The 17621-nt window shown below is 28.8% G+C and overlaps 1 protein-coding gene and 1 non-coding gene across 2 annotated transcripts; one reads left to right on the forward strand and one right to left on the reverse strand.

The window, feature by feature from the left end:
• Positions 1 to 3828: 3828 nt before the first annotated feature.
• Positions 3829 to 3899, forward strand: TRNAG-GCC (transfer RNA glycine (anticodon GCC)). The gene has a single exon. It is a non-coding gene; the product is annotated as a tRNA-Gly (tRNA).
• Positions 3900 to 4004: 105 nt separating this feature from the next.
• LOC130960743 (uncharacterized protein At5g01610) lies at positions 4005 to 5726 on the reverse strand. The gene is made up of 3 exons (XM_057886198.1): positions 5504 to 5726; positions 4821 to 4875; positions 4005 to 4519 (listed from the first exon to the last, which is right to left on the reverse strand). The coding sequence occupies exons 1-3, from the start codon at positions 5588 to 5590 to the stop codon at positions 4149 to 4151; spliced, it is 513 nt and encodes a 170-aa protein (XP_057742181.1). The 5' UTR covers positions 5591 to 5726; the 3' UTR covers positions 4005 to 4148.
• Between the last annotated feature and the right edge of the window lie 11895 nt (positions 5727 to 17621).

Below are 17621 nucleotides of genomic sequence, written 5' to 3' on the forward strand. Positions count from 1 at the left end.
ACTAAATTACTAGCTGCTAACTAAATTGCTAACTTCTAACTAACTTCTCTTAAACAAAAAAAAAAAAAACTAGCTTCTTAATCTCTTTTAGCTGCAGTAATATAATAACAATAATAGGCTTAAGACACTCCTATCAAGATTAATTATAAAATCAAATGAATTAGAATAGTTAATTCTTTTTCTTTTATTATTATTAATAAATTCGTTTATGATTGAATGTCTCTTTAAGTAATTTTATTATTATAAAAATATTTTTATATGTTTATATCTAAATAATAATATTTTTTAAATAAATGCTTTTAAATAAAATATTTAAATATAAAATTATTTTTATTTTGTAAAATATTTTAAAAAAATAAAAAATTGAGAAATTTACCTAAACAAATTTTATATCCATAAATTTGTGTTATATGTAAAATTTTTTGTACTATATTTTAAAAAATTATATACTACAAAAGACTGAAAAAAAAAAAGAAGAGTGAGGTATGCATCCGTTTTTTTTCACTAGACTTACACCAATTTAATTAAACTTAATTACAAAACTACTAATACATATAGCATCACTTATAAAAAATATAAAAATGTTCTGGTTTTCAAGGAGAATTTTGTTTTTTTTATGTGTTCTTAACAAGTTCTTTTTTTTGTTTGAAAATTTGTTAGCGAGACCTAAAATATAATGCTGAAACATTTTTTTTCTGTTCAAGAATAAATATTTTATTCACCTTTTTGAAGTTTAAAATATTTGTCTTATTTATAATATTGAAGTTTATTAAATTATTTTTCTATTTTTACTATTAATAACTATTTAACTTTTAAAAGAGTATGACTGAGCGTTAATTGTATTAATTAAATTAATTTCTAGATAATTTTATCTGATTATATAATTTTCTACATTAACTAAATTGTATTTTTGTTTCATTTAATTTATGTTTTTTTCAAATTTTTGAAATGATGTTTTTTTTTATATTTTATGAAGTACAAAGTGAAAAATAAAAGATGAAAATAAACCATCCATTACGCACTAACATGTTTTTTTGTGTCATTTAAGTAGCGTTTTTTTTAAGTATTGGAACGAAAATTGAGAGAATAAGATTTAGTATTATATTTATTGGTTCAAAAATTAATATTAAAATTTTAGTATTTTAATACTTTTAAAAAATAGAAAAATAAAAATATAAAAGACTGAAATTTTTGAAACGAAAATTAAAATTTTAATAATATTTTATATTTAAAATAATTTTGTTTCAATTAATTAATTTTAATTTTATTATTTATATAAATTAAATTAGAACTTCATTTTTGTTTCGATCTTTGTTTCTTATATTATACCAAAAACTTATTTTTCTTTTTATTTATTTCTCAACCTCCATCTTTTAGTTTCTATCTCTCGTCTCAGTCTCTCCATTTTTGTCATTCTTCTAAACATTATTTTAGTTTATGTTTTTTTTTTAAAACAAATTTTGAAATTGAAAATCTAAATAAAGGATCATTTGCATTAGTTTTTTTTAAAAGATTTAAAATGAAATTAGATGAAAACAAATAAAATAATTTTATTATTATTTTCATTATATTTTAATAAAATTTTGGAAACATAACATATAAAAACAAAAAAACAAAAAAACTGTTCTTACTTCCTATAAGACTAAATCAAACAAACACCGACCCTGTCATAAATCTGGCGATAGCATCTAAAAGACATTTTCGTGCTTATCTTAATGGATAAGTAATTGTTAAACGGGACGATATTTGCAGCGAGTCAATCTGAATTTTCTTTATTTGTCTAGCAAAAGATATAGAACTAACATGATTGTCAAAATCTATCTTATTTAAGTTCTCTGATTTTCTACCTTAATTAGCAACTAAGAACCGTCAAGCAATATGTAGTTTCTTTTTCGACAAGATAACCACCAGGTGTATTGATTAAATAGGTAAGAAAGTAAATTAAAGGGTGAAATTGGTTTCTATAATTTTATAATTTCTGAAATTTATAATAAATTAATTTAATCATTATAATTTAAAATCGCAATAAAGTTGGTGTTTCAGTTTTTAAATATGTTGTCATTATTTTTTAGTGTTTACATAAAAATTTGTTATAAAAAATTGTTTCGGTTTTCAATAAATTTATTATATATTTTTTAAAATAAAAATTTAAAAAATTTTAATAATAGTAATTTTATTATATATTCTAAAATTATATGTTAACTAAATTCTATTAATATTATGTGCGACAAATTAATTAACCTATATTATATTATTTCATCATTGTATATGGTAATAATAATCTCTTGTATATTTTTTCTGATTGTCCACCATATTTCCAAGTCTAATGGGTTCTGGGGCTTTATTTAAAGTTTATAATTCATCGATAAATTATTATATACACAAAATAAATATTAAATTTTTGGTATTCTTATTTTTATGGTATTCTTTTATTTAGCATGTCAAAAACTAATTCATCGTAAATCAGAATTTCATTAAAAAATTTGTTACTAATTAATGAATTGCTACATGTATAAGACACTTATTTAAATAAACTAATGACCTAATTATTAAATCAGTCTAATTTAATTAAAATCTTAATATTTATTTAAATAAATTAATAAACTAATTACAAGGATAATTTAAATTAGTTTATTTTTCGTCACATTAACAAATGAAAATAGTACCACATAAAATAAGAATTTCTGAAAAAAAAAAAAAAAAAAGCTAAGGATACAAGGGCCACAATAATTGAACCCGTGAGGAGTTGGGAGAGTGAGAAAAGTAAGCGAGTGGGGGTAGAAGAACGAGAAAAGTGGGTCAGACAAGTGTTTGTCCATAGCACGCAGATTTTGGTTGTGACAGCAAAGCTTTCCTTTTAGTGTTTTTGTATTATTATTATTATTTTATGTACTTTCAAAAATGCTGTAGAAATTTCTTATGGAGTCATGAGATTAGCATTGGCTCTATCTTCATTCATGTATAATTTCATCTGCCTCTTCTGGATTCATCCACTTTCACTTTCTCTCTTATCTCCTATTCTCCCATTTGCTAGACTTTAGGTGGCTTCATCAAAAACATAAACGGTTGAACCAATCTTATAGGATTCTACAAAATTTATTTATTTATTTTGAATTAAAATGTAACGCTATTCTTTTTAAAGTGTTATAAATAAGTATTTATATTATTCAAAATATATAATAAAATATCATTGAATCTTAATGCATTTAAAAAAAATAAAAAATATAGTATTTTTTGAACTCTAAAACCTAAATTTTGATCTCTAAATTCTAAATGTTAAATTCTAAATCTTAAAACTCTACATTATAAATTATAAATCTTAAATCTAAATCATGATTCTAAACTTTAAATTCGAGTCATTTATATAAAATATAATAAATAAAAAACTAAAATTTATCTAATTAACATTAAGAAGTGTTTAATAATAGCCTAAAATATTAAATCATTTTCAAATTTTATACAATTTATTTATATCATAAACAATCCTGTTACACTATATACCTACAAAAAATCATTCACTAAAATAGAATATATATTAAAGTACTTAAAAATAATATAAATAATATATATATTTATAAACAAATATATAATGACTAAATTTTTATATACATAACATTTGTATATATGTTGCAAAAGATCTCAATTGAACAATTAGGTTAATGATTTCACAACTCATAAAAAGTTATTAGACGATGTAAACATGTCAAGACTTATGATTAGTTTAGTCAAAAGATAAGTTCTACTATTATTTATAATTAAGAGGTGTTAATTTCTCACCAAAACTAGTTAAACATTAAAATTTTAAAAGGTTAAGTTTGACAACAAGAAGCACCAGTGGTCTAGTGGTAGAATAGTACCCTGCCACGGTACAGACCCGGGTTCGATTCCCGGCTGGTGCATTCAGTTTTTCGTTTTTGTTTTTTCCCTGTTCCAACCCAACAACTTACCATAGGAGAATTTTCAGTTTTTCACCAAACAGCAACAACACTCACATCCAAGGGCAGTATCTGAAATGTATATATATTATATCTGCAACCTACTTACAGTAAAAATCTATGTAAAAGAAAATCAAGATGATCCTCAAGAACAAACATACCATGCTTTTTTTTTCTTTTACATAATCTCAACCCTTAGTAAACTAGTGTATCTCAGAACCTATCTACACAAATACCATTTCTTACAACCTCATATGCCTCTCTACTCCTTGTTCTCTTTATGCCAGCACTCACGTAGAGTTTCGATTCGTCGGTCCAAACCATGGTAAGCTTAACCCAGATAATTACTTTTGTCTTCATTCCCTCTATCTCGGCTAGTTTTCCTTTTCCAAGTTGACCAGTCACCGTGGTGGAGAATCGCACCACTGTTTGATCCCTGTAACCGACCTCACATACTTGAGGAATGTTAACAACTAGTTTTCCTGTCTCTGGATTGAACTCATAGTTTGTTGCATCTTTAGGGAAGAGTCCACTTGGTAGATCATACTCCTTTAGCAATTCCGGCAATGGCTTTTGAACCGATCCTGTGGAAGCCATGTTAATCAAAATAGCAATGTTGATCAATGGGAATAGTAGATATATTTTAAAGCTATGCAACAATGTTCTGAAGAATACCAATAGTGCTATGTCAAATAGAACCATCTGATGTTGAAAACTAGAATCACCTTTATATATCTAATAGGATCTCGAAAAAATTGACATACTTTTTGTGAAAATCAGATTGTAAACAAGTGCAGAATTAGACATCAAAATCAAAATATTGGACTATATATTGCTGGTTATGAAGTGTATATGATTGATGTCAAACAAGTAAAGAGTACAAACCTTTTACTTTGTTAACCAACCATTTTGCTCCTCCTTCAATACTGCTTTGCAGTGACTAATCATCAATGAAAAAAGAGGTGTCAATTTAAGCATTCTTCAAGCCAAAAAAATTATCCTAAACATTTGTTGTATTCTAGTGGAAACACTAATAGGATTATTCAAAATGAAAACTCAATGTTCAATTATCATGTAGCTGCATTCTTTAACAGCAGGTGAGGAAAATAATCTTAATTCATGAACCTAATTAAGTCACAGAATTTCTCAAAACCATAACTTGTGTATTCAAATCAATCATACATAATTTAGTTTTTACAAGTAAAAGATAACTTTGATTACTTACAACAGAAGAAAATACATTGTTTAAAAATTTGATTTTTTTATAGCTCAAATATTCTGCATAATTACACCTATGGATTTAATTTGATGGAAAATTTCAGACATCCAAATCCAATAAAGGGTCATTAAATAAGAATCCATTGTTGATCCAAAATGATAGAATAGACTAATTTCAAAAGGAGTACAAAATTCAATTCTCACAGATTAATAAACAATTTCAGCAATTCTGAGAACCTAGAAGGATCCTCCATCATAAAAAATAATAACAACAACAATAATAACAATAAATAATCATGATTGAAATAAAAAGTGCAAAATTTTGGTAAGAAAAAGAGAAAATTACACACGTTGATGTCATTACCAACGGAACTAAGTTCCCCCTTGGCCTTTTGATTGAACCAATAGGATCCAACTTTGCCTGCTATCGCATCCATCTTCTTCTTCTTCTTCTTCTTCTTCTTCAAACGCAAACAAAAAAGGTTCTGTTTTTATTATTATTGCTCCATTCTTTCTACCTTCCTTCAGAGAAAGAAAGATACGACTTTTTCCTCATTCTTCCTTTCGACTTTTCGCTCCAAATAATAATATTATTAATTATTTATAATTAATATTTTATTTTTTTGAGAAATACGACATGTTGTTCATGGAAAATTTTACCATAGACTTATAGGTTTTAAAGAATAAAAAATAAATAAGTCTTTAAGAAGTTTTTTGTAATTTATTTATACGTAAATAAAGTCCTTAAGAATTTAAGGATGGAATTATAGGTAAGAGTGAATTGCGATATTATAGCTTTTTTTTTTTCAATTTATAAATTTACCATAGAAGTTTTTTGAAAATTTACTTAACTTATTTGTTTTACTGTTCTTTATTTTCTATTTATTTCAAAGTCCGGTTTTGTTTGATAAATTATTACTTATTGTTTAACTTGTTTTAGTGTATTTTTTATATTATAATATATATTATATATAAATAACTGATTTAATAATTAATTTTTAGTATTTACATAATTTTGTTAGTTTATAATTTAACCAAATATATATTAACTTGAATAATCTTAAAAAAAATCTTGGATAATCAATTTATTTTATCCAAATTGAGGAGTTTTGTGGAGATTTAAAATTAAGTTACTATTATTTTTATTCTTTTTATTTTAATCAAGAGTTTTGTAAAGTCAAGCTGAGTTTGTGTATGGAAAATAAATGTTTGGTTAAAAACGAGAGATAATCAATAAGAGAAAATACATGAACATATTATTTTTTCAATTTTTTCATGCTACTACGATATATATATTTTTTAATTTCTTTGTATTAGAATGATATTTATCATAAAGATGTGGAGAGATAATTATTGATTGTTTAACATTTTCGAATTGTATGAATAGTATATTATCCATTAAAATTATATTTGTGAAGTTGACTTTGTCAACAAATATTTGTAAGAATTTTATTTCTTTCGAGAGTTTTTTTATTAAGAATGAACGAATTCTAGTTTAAGTAGAGAATTAGAGAGAGAAAAACTAAAAAAAGAATTTGAGATTATAAAATTGTGTATATGAATTACAGTTAGATTGAGTCTTATATAGTCATAAGAATGAGAGAACAGAGGGCGAGTCTTATATAGTCATAAGAATGAGAGAATAGAGGGATCATCATTCACAACAACTCAACCGAACAAATTTTAACTCACTCTACTAGCAATAACAAATTTTTCTTTCACAAATTAATTAACTCGTATCCTTTTCATCTCTTTCAAATTCAAAATTGGTTTTGGAACTACTATAAGTTTGCTCTTCAACCACCCAAAGGTGACAGTAATGAGAGATTTGGTCAAAATATCTACAATTTGCTCACTTCTCAGATTGTGTATCACATGCAATAATTTTATAGTAAGCTTGTCTCGAATGACTTGAATATTTAGCTGAAAATTTTTTGTTATGTCATGTAACACTAGATTATAAGCTAAGAAAACTGTGTTCATATTATCACACAGAATTGTAAGAGCAGTCTGAAACTTTATTCGAAGTTCCATCAATAGATTTGTGAGCTAGCAAACGTCCCCTTCATAGGCAGCTAAGCTCCTGAACTCTGATTCAGTCGAAGATCTGAAAATTGAGTTTTGTTTTCTGCATGACCAAGTAATTAAGTTAGTTCCTAAATATATAGAATACTCAGAGATTGATTTTCGTTCTTCGAAGTCAGCTACCCAATCAGAATCCGAAAACTCATATATTTTATAGCCATTATGTAACACCCTACCACACAGAGCTTTACACTTAAGCTGTAAGATAGAGGTGGTGTGATATTATGACCTCCAAAATAAAATATATATATATATAATAATATTGAAAAGGATGCAGTATACGAGGAGCCTTAAAAACCGGATAAAGCAAAATCGCAAATTATAAAGCGCAATGCTCAAGAGACAAGATTACTTGCGTACGAAGACAACTAAGGTTCATAAGCATAAATAAACAGAAAGTAAGAATAGAGGGTCAAAAATATAAAATAACAAGCTCCTAACTCAGCTTACGAAGCTAAGGCTGACCGGAGAATGAATAGAGGGTCAAAAATATAAAATGCCTAACTCACACACACACACATGAGGAGAGTCTATACATATATAGTGAAAGACCAAAAGTGAAAACCCAAAATGAACCGGAGAATGAATAGAGGGTCAAAAATATAAAATAACAAGCTCCTAACTCAGCTTGCAAAGCTAAGGCTGATCGGAGAATACATACACACACACACACACACACACACACACACACACACACATGAGGAGAGTCTATACATATATAGAAAAAGACCAAAAGTGAAAACCCAAAATGAATCCACTTCGTTGCAGAAACTCCAAACGCCTAGCGAGGTGCCTCTTGACCTACATTTGAAAAACAACAACATTGTATAGAATGAGAACCGGAAGTTCTCAGCATGGTAAAGGTGCCACGTACATAAGATATAATGTCCTAAGAATGCTAGAAACAATCCTAGAACGCCGACACTCAGATTATAAAGCTTAAAGGACTAAAACAGAAACCATAATGGGTGGTCTTATAAGATCCTAACTTAACCAAACCTTAAACTAGATTAAACTCTCTAACTTCTCCGTCTTTCCTCCAATCCTCCAACACCAGTGATACCACACAGACAAACAAGCAAACAAGGGTAAACACAGCTAGTATACAAGAACTGCAATTAGCAAATATAACAATTAACATAATAATTCACTTAGGCATTCTCAATTAATGCACAACCAAGCAAAGCAAACAATATGCACATGGTGTATGCATGTCCTATGACTGATGAGGCTCATCTATCGGTTATCAAGTCAACCCGACAAGTCCAGCTGCTAAACCCTGGACTGTCCCCTGTCGCGCATCCCCATGAGTCTATGCATAGCTTTTTCTCTTATCATTTATAATTCATATATATATATATATATATAACTTTACTCAATGGGGGTTAACTTTCCTGGGAATTTCTAAGTGTCCGGTCACCCTTACGACGTAGGGTCAACAGAGTATCGAGTCTCGACCTGAAACGCGTGGTGGCAAGCCACGGTACTTTACCCAGGAAAACTCGTGTCTCAGATAATTGAGTGCACAAGCCAATAAACATTCATAATCATTTGAAATCATTGTATAATCATATCATCAAAGTCTTAGCACCATATGCACTCCAGGTATTCACATTTCCATGTATAATTCGTCAATTTTTCAACATTACTTCACCTTCAAGCTACCTCAATTTCCTAGCTTCATCTTATTACTAGGCTTACTAATAAGTTCTAGGGTTAAAAGAATGAAAATAGAGGTTTGGAAGGTCAAAATTTGGTTTAAAACACAACATTTATTTGTTGAAAATAGGGCTATGCATACACATGTCTTGGTATGCGTACACATAGGTCTCCTGTTTGGCCCAAGATACGTACGCATGCACCTGTCCGCGTACGCATGTACATTGGACAGAATCGCATGTTTGCATATGCCCTTTGCTCACATGCGCATAGGTCCCTTTTTGGGCAGTATGCATATGCATACTTATGTCCGCGTACGCATACATGCCAAACAGAAACGATCCTTCGCATAAGAAGGGTATGCGTACGCATGCAAGGAGGTTATAACAAAATTTTGGCTAAGTCTGAAAATCTGCAGAATTTTAATTTTGAACTCCAAATTTTTGACGTGCATAACTTTTTTGTTTTAAATTCATGGATCCAATTTTCATTTGAAACAGATTTGAAACAATTTGGGGGTCTGAAAGCCGAGTTATGGCTTGCCAAAGTTCAGCAAAAAATCAATTTTACACAAAAACTTTCAAACCTCAATTTTTTACCAAAACAATATTTTCACCAACAACTCCAAAGTTCTACACAACATTAAAACAATCCAAATTACTTTCTCCACATCCTCATTCTTTCCATAACATACAACACATCATTTCAACTACTCCAATCCAACAATCCATATCCAAAGTAATATTAAACATCAATGAAACAATAATAATAATTCATATTCATAAACTTCTCACCACAATATTATCAGCCACAAGCAATAACCATCAAATTCCATTGTCATACTCATTCAACATCCTTCACAAATTTTACTAAGCATTAAGCACAATCAAACATTCTAACCTATCCTATGGTCATCTAGCTTAAGTTTTCGCAGAACATAATATATTAAATACGTGAAACCTAAACCATACGTTGGCCGATTTTCACGTATTACCCGAGACACCACCAAGGCACCAAACACAGTTTCAAAGGTCCAAAATCTCCAAGGCAATGTCTCCCAAACTCTACCAAACCTCAAATGTATACAATCAAGCTCCAAGGAGCTTATATACAAACCTAATTCACATATATTACACATACATACTCAAAATTCAATACCAAACATACTCAATTAAGGAATTAGTTAAGGTTATAAAATTCTCACCTTACCCAAGCGTCATATAAGCAAGATTAAGTGTTTTCTCCAACCCAATTCGAATCTAAATACCGAAGTTAAACAATTTTCAACACCTTTGTTCATAATTTTCGAAACTAAAAATGAAGAAATTGAGGGAAAAAACATGACTTCCTTACCTTACAATGTTCTGGGCTTTGTAGAGCTCGACGCCGCAGACGCGTGGCCTCAAACGGTGTTGCGATTGGAGTTTCGAATCAAAAGTTACAAGGATTTGAATGGAAATCAAGGGTTTGTGAACTTTTCACTTGTTCTCCCCCCCCCTCCCCCCTTTTGGTGAAACCCAGCGTATTTGCATGATGAATGGGAGAAGATGAGCCTTAGCTCATTATGTTTAAGGTGTTGGTTGGGTCCACGGGCCTGGTTCGACCGGTTTAGCTGTTCGGTCTAATTTTGGGCCAAACTCTTTGAAATTAGTGTCAAAATTCTTGTTTTAATTAGTTTTATCCTATTTTACCATAAAATTTATATTTCTAATTTTTTTTATTAAAATTTAATTTATTGGTTAATTATTCACTAATTTTTTGGGGTTTACACATTGCATGTATGAAAAATTAACTCATGAGTCTTCGTCCCTTGTAGGTAGCGCAAAATTCATTTAAAACCTTCCAATGAGATATCAGTGAATAGCAAAGAAAAGCTCAGGTCAAGTGATGGTGACATACTGTAAAGCTCCCCACTATAGACCAGTATAAAGTTGGATTTTCGAAATCTTGAGATCCTGAGGACAGTAGTTAAATGGAGGAGACCATTGGAGTGGGCATGGGAGCAACTCCTTTCATGCCAACTTTGAATAACAAATTGCTAATGTATTTTGTTTGAGATAAATGTAGTCCTGCTTGAATGTGTAAGACTTTAACACCTAAGAAATAACTTAAATATCCAAGATCTTTAAAAGAGAAAATATTATGCAGCTTTTGCATCATGTTAGATATAGCATGAGAATCATTACCTGTAAGTATAATAATATCATCAATATAACAAAATAAATACATAACACTATTGCCATCATTTCTAACAAAAAGTAAGAGAAGTATCTGATTTTGTAGAGTAAAAAACAAATTTTAGTAGAATATGAATAAGTTTCACTCTCGTGGTGCTTGTTTGAGGCCATAAAGGTTCTTATTTAGTTTACAAACCATGTCTGATGTGCCTTGAACAAACCCTAAAGGCTGTATCATATAAATAGTTTGATGTAAATCCCTGTTTAAAAATGTGTTATTAAAATCAAATTGGCGTATCACCTAATTTCTTGATAAAGCAATAGATAGAATAACACGTATAGTAGCAGGTCTTATAACTGGACTAAAAACTTCTTTAAAATCAAAACCTTTTGCCACCAAACAAGCTTTGTATCATTGTATGGTACCATCTGGGTTCTTTTTAATTGTAAAGATTCACTTGTAGTCAATAATATTGGCATGAGGTGAAGGTATGACAAGGGTCTATATTTTGGTGTTCATGAAGACTTTGTATTCTTCTTTCATAGTGTCATGCCATTTTGATATTTTGAGAGCTGAAGTAACATTTTTGGGTGGTAGTTCTTCTATATCATTAGTGCTATGTATAGAAGTAGTGTATGCTTTAGGTTTTGATATGCCACTCTTTGATTTAGTGAGCATTTGGTGACTATTAATAGGGTGTGTGCTGTTGAGAGGTAGTAGAATATCTACTACAGAGATAGGTTGCTACTGTTGTATAGGTTTAGATAACAAGAATTCATTAAGAAGAGAAGTCCAATCAGATGTTAGTGGTTGTATAAGACCAGATGAGGTTGAGGGTGATTCAGTGTTGTTGTTAAGTATAATAGGTGTTCTAGGTGGAGATAGAATTAGTTGTATAGTTGATATGCAAGAAATTGGTGTCTGATTTGAGAATTTTGTGTTGTTTGGTTTGTGGAAGAATAAATTTTGAAATGAAAATTGAAATTTATCGGTGGAGAGACATTTGTAACTTTTGTATTGAGTGGAATAGCCCAATATGACACATTTATGTGACTTATAATAAAATTTGGCAGTATTGTAAGGGCGAAGGTGACGGTAACAAGCATCGCCAAAGGTCTTTAAAAAGGTGTAATCAGGTTTAGCAAAGAAAAGCATTTCATAGGATGTTTTTTAAGATAAAATAGGTGTAGACAAGCAATTAATTATATATGTAGCAATTAAAAAATATTCATCCCAGTAGGTGAGGGCATTTTGGCATGAAAAAGTATGGCCAAACCCATTTCAGTGATGTGGTGATGCTTTCTCTCTGCACACCCACTTTGTTCTGGGATGTATGGACATGATAAGCACTGAAAAATGTCATGATGTTGAAGGTATTTTTTAAAAGAATGAGAGAGATATTCCTTACCATTGTCGGATTGAAGCATTTTGATGTTGTGACATGTGAGTTTTTCTATGGATGCTTTATATTGTTTAAAAACTTCAAAAATTTGTGACTTATTTACAAGCAAATAAATACAGGTATATCTATATATATATCGAAAAAAGTCACATAATATCGAAATTCAAGGTGAGAAATCATGGGTGTTGGACCCCAAATATCAAAGTAAATAAGTTCTAAAGAATAATGATATGTAATTTCTGAAATAGAAAATGTTAACTTATACATTTTTGCTTGCATGCAATGATCACAAATAGAGTTAGAGAAATCTAAAAAATTGACAATTTTATTATATTTTGGAGGATTATAATTTGTAAGGACATGTTTTACAATTTTAAGAGCAGCATGTCCAAGTCTATAATGCCATAAAGTGTAAGAACGACATGAATATGATTTTTTAGCATTATTAACAACAGGGATGTGATTTTTATAGGTGACAGTATTAACAAAATTGTAGATTCTTTGAGTCCTATATATATTCACGTACAAGAGTTTCTTGAGTGTGTTTGCATTTGAATAAGCAATTGTGTGCATGAAACTCAAAAAATACCTGATTATTCACATAAAATTTACCAATACTTATCAAAGTCTTTGTCAAATCAGGAGTATATAAAAGTTTATTTAAAGTAAATAGGCAATTGAGTCTTTTGCAAGAATATATAAATTTTCAGAATGTGAGATGAACATACCTGAACCATTTTCCAATGGACCCTATTCTGGTCCATGATATTCATGGCTCGAAATAATATTATTCAGGTTAGGAGTGAGATAGTATGTGGTGCCAATGTGTGGATGCCAAGAATCATCTGTTAATAGTGATGGTGCAGCTACATAGGCCTGAGGATGATAAAAGGAAAAAGAGGGTGGTGGAGGAGTGGAGGATCTTGTGGAGTTTGTAGTGGTGGAGGTCCTGGATTGTTGAGAGTTGGTGGGAGGTCGAAAATCCTGAGAATTAGCCGGGGAAGGAAAGCTTTGATCGAAGCGATGATAACATGACCATGCAAGATGACCTAATTTTCCACAAATCTGGCATTGTGGACGAGTTGAGGTGTAGGAATTGCGACCCCCTCGATTAACCTAGCTCCTCTCCCACGTCTTCCCCCAAATTTTGTTTGTGAATAGTGTGCTTGAGCAATCATGGATTCTGATTTGCAAAATCTTTTTAGCATGTTGTCATGTGTTTGTAGTAAATTCTCAACTTTATTGAGTGTGAATGATTCTGTTTTCGCAGAGACTGTGGATATGAACATTTGATAATCTTCATTGAGGCTCTCAATGATAACATCAATTTGTTCTTCAGTAGTGAGAGGATTTTCCAACGCTATTAAGAAATAAAAGAGGTGTTTGAGCTTATTCATGTAATTGGTAACAGTTAACCCAACTTTCTTGATAGTTTTAATTTGAGATTTGAGTTGCTTAACTTTGTATCTTGCCGTCTTGACGAAGTAATCTTCAAGCTTTTTTCATATTTCATAACAAAAAGTGTTGCCAATCATATTGTTATTGAAATCTTGATCCATGGAGGCTAAAAGAAAAGAAATTAAGTTGTAATGTTCTTGTCTCCATTGCTTTTAAGTTTTTGATCCAGTACTAGTGAGAGCATAAGCATTAGATTCAAATTGAGGAGGAATTGAATCACGCTTGAGATTATCTTGGTCTCTGATTGCTGCAAGTGTCTGTGCTTGTCACGTTTTGAAGTTGTTCTCTCCCAATTTATAGGCTATGGATTCTAAAAATTTTTTGGAGTGAAAATTGCTGGAACAATGATAGCATTATTGTTTAGAAGGTTTGAGTTAGCAGAGTCAGTAGTGATGGATGAAATTATGGATCAAGGTACCACAGTTTTTGATATCATGAACGAATTCTAGTTTGAGCAGAGAATTAGAGAACTAGAAAGAAAAAGACTGAAAAGAGAATTTGAAATTATAAAATTATGCATGTGAAGTACGGTTAGAATAAGTCTTATATAACTCTAAAAATGAGAAAATATAGAATTTATCATTTACATCAATCCAATCGAACATATCTCAACCCATTCTACTAACAATAACAAATTTTAACAAATTTTTTTTCATAAATTGACTAACTCGTATTATTTTCAAAGAAAACAAGGTATTTGGGGAATCTTAACTTTTAACATATTTCTTCAAACCTATATTTTATTGTTATTGAAATTGTGGAGTTTTGTTAATATTTGAATTAAAGTTACTTTCTTTCTTATTAAAATATTACAATATTATTCAAGCCATTATTTTTTTTATTTCGTTTTTTTAGGTATTAGAAGCCAATAAATTTTCAGGAGGTTCAGTTTTGGACGAGAATTTTCAAGAGGTTATAGTGCGCGTTGTTCTTGGTTTCTTGGAAATTTCTTTTGTTTTTTTTTTTTGTTAGATAGGAAATTTCTTTCTAAAGTAATGTTAGCATTATACATTATTGTTTAAAAAGTTTTGGTGATATGTTATGTTAGGTTTGGACATTTTCTTGGGTCTGTAAAGTTTGGGCTTTAGTCAGTTATTGGAATATTCTGAGACAGTTTTACTTTTGAGACCCAAATGTCCAAAAGATTAAAAATATTTGAAAATAAACTATCATTTTATGTACCAAAATAAAAATATCATATTGAACTATAAAATACGATTAAAATTTTTAAACAAAAAATTGATAGAGAAAAAAATTGACATTTTAAATGTATTATGACCTATCTATAATATAAAACTTTTATGAAGCTGCAATGTTTAAATAATGTGTACGCAATTTGTTTTGTTCATTCATTTTGGCATTTTACTCGTAATAGTAGATTTAAGGATAAAGTATATTTTTCATTTTTTAAGTTTAATAACAGTTTTAAAATTAAATATAAATTTTATTTTATTTTAATTTTAGCTCACAAAATTTTAATTTGCATCAAATATGTTTCGATAACAAAATTTTCAAAAAAGTTAAGACTAATCCAACAATAATACATAAAAATTATGTTTGATTTATTTATATTAAAAGTTATTTTTATGAAATTATTATTGAATTGGTCATATTTTTTGAAAAATTAGCTGTTAAAAATATATTTAATATAAATAAAAATTTTTTGAAACAAAATTAAAATACAATAAATAATTTTAAAAATATTTTTAAAATTTTTACCAAATTAATATAAAGAGGTAAAATAATCTTTACTTAATAATAATTGACAATGATTATGATGATACTCTAGTAGAAATTAATTTTGCGGATTAATAATCAAATTAGTCCCTAAAAGATAAGGCATTCTTCAAATTCGTCCATAAAAGATTTTTTTAATCAAATTAGTCCTTCAAAGATTACGAATTAATCATATCTGTCCTTCAGTTACTCTACTCACAATTTTCGTCAATGATTAATGATGTAAAATGTTAACTAATAGCATACATGACATATAACATATTCAATTAAACATTGACTAAATATATTTACAAAAATCTATCAATTTAGTCACTAGGTCATATTAGGAATACAATTTTTGTAATTAGAAAAAATGACTAAATTAATAATTTTCATAAATATATTTGGTCAATATCCAATTAGACATATCAAATATTATATATGTTATTAATTAATATTTTATAACATCAATCTTTGAAGAAATTTGTTAATGGAGTGATTAGAGGATAGATATGATTAATTCGCAATCTTTGAAGGACCAATTTGATTGAAAAAATCTTTTAGAGATGAATTTGAATAATGTCTTATTTTTTCGAGACTAATTTAATTATTAACCCGTAAAAACTATTCTTAGAGTGATTAAAGATTATGATAGGATGAGGTAAATAGGTAATAGATGTAATACAATATACATTTTGTCTTTATCAGTTATTTAATAATACAAATATTTTTCACGTACAAGTCATTTACACATATAAGTCTATAAAAGTCTTTTTAACCTAATTTACCTCACACGTTACTATTTAACCAACTTTTCAATCAACGCACGAATATATAATTGCATTTTTTTGAAAGGATTTTGTTTCTTTTTTCGAATTTTCTTAGCGTTTTCAATCTACGTTCTCTTCCATCTATGCATTTTTCTTCATTCGTTCTCTGCATTTTATTTCTTCGTTTTTCGCAATTTCCTTCGTTCTCTACGTTCTTGAAATCAAGCTCTGAAATCAGTTTTGAATAGTTATCTCGTTGTTGAAGATAAAACATTGTCAATTGAACCAGAGAAGTGGATTATTGTTTTGAATCCAATCAAGTGGTTGATATGTGGTTCGATTCTATTTAATATTTTTGTTAGTAGTTTATGATTCGGTAGGTGAATAATATTATTTTTGTTTGTGAAAATTGATGTTCATCGTTGATGGTTTGAATTGAATGTAGTGTAGGAGTTCTGCATCAAAAAAAATATTTTTGTGTATTTGTAGCAAATTTCGGTGTAAAACTAAGACATTTATGTATATTGTTTAATAATTTTCAGTGGATTTGTACTGATAAGTTTTGAATAATTCAAAACTCTTCCTCTTCCTCCTTCCTCATCTTCTGCTGCTGCTTCTTCTTCTTTTTTTCATCATCATCATCACCATCTTCTTCTTCTTCTTTTTCTTATTCATCTTTTCCTTCTTATTTTACTTTTTCAAATTTTTTCTTATTTTACTCTCTTAACAAGAATGAAAAAAATAAACAAAGAAGGAGAAAAAATATATAATGCTGCAAAATTACTTAGAAGATGATGAACTTGCATTTATTCAACTAAAAAAAGAAAGAAATAATAAAAAAAGAAGAAAAATTACAGCATTAAAGAAAATATTTTTGTGTCGTTGCAGTAAATTTCGGTGTAAAACTAAGACATTTATGTGTATTATTTAAGAATTTTCGGTGAATTTGTACTGAAAAATTTTGCATAATTCAAAATTCTTCCTCTTCCTCCTCCTCATCTTCTGTTGCTTCTTGTTCTTTTTTTCATCATCATCACCATCTTCTTTTTTTTTTCTTGTTTATCTTTCCTTTCTTATTTTACCTTCTCAAGTTTCTTGTTTTGTTTTCTTAACAAGAATAAAAAAAATCAAAAAAGAAAAAGAAAAAACACATAATATTGCAAACTTACTTGAAAGAAGATGAATTTACATTCATTCAAC

The sequence above is a fragment of the Arachis stenosperma genome, chromosome 2 (assembly GCF_014773155.1).
Source record: "Arachis stenosperma cultivar V10309 chromosome 2, arast.V10309.gnm1.PFL2, whole genome shotgun sequence".
NCBI lineage: Eukaryota > Viridiplantae > Streptophyta > Magnoliopsida > Fabales > Fabaceae > Arachis > Arachis stenosperma.

What these genes read in the sequence shown, in the direction of transcription:
- LOC130960743 (XM_057886198.1), bottom strand. Translation starts at nt 5,590, where the DNA reads ATGGATGCGATAGCAGGCAAAGTTGGATCCTATTGGTTCAATCAAAAG. An exon ending in CCGTTGGTAATGACATCAAC is followed by an intron (nt 4,876 to 5,503) that starts GTGTGTAATTTT and finishes ATTGATGATTAG; the next exon opens with TCACTGCAAAGCAGTATTGA. An exon ending in GTTGGTTAACAAAGTAAAAG is followed by an intron (nt 4,520 to 4,820) that starts GTTTGTACTCTT and finishes TGGCTTCCACAG; the next exon opens with GATCGGTTCAAAAGCCATTG.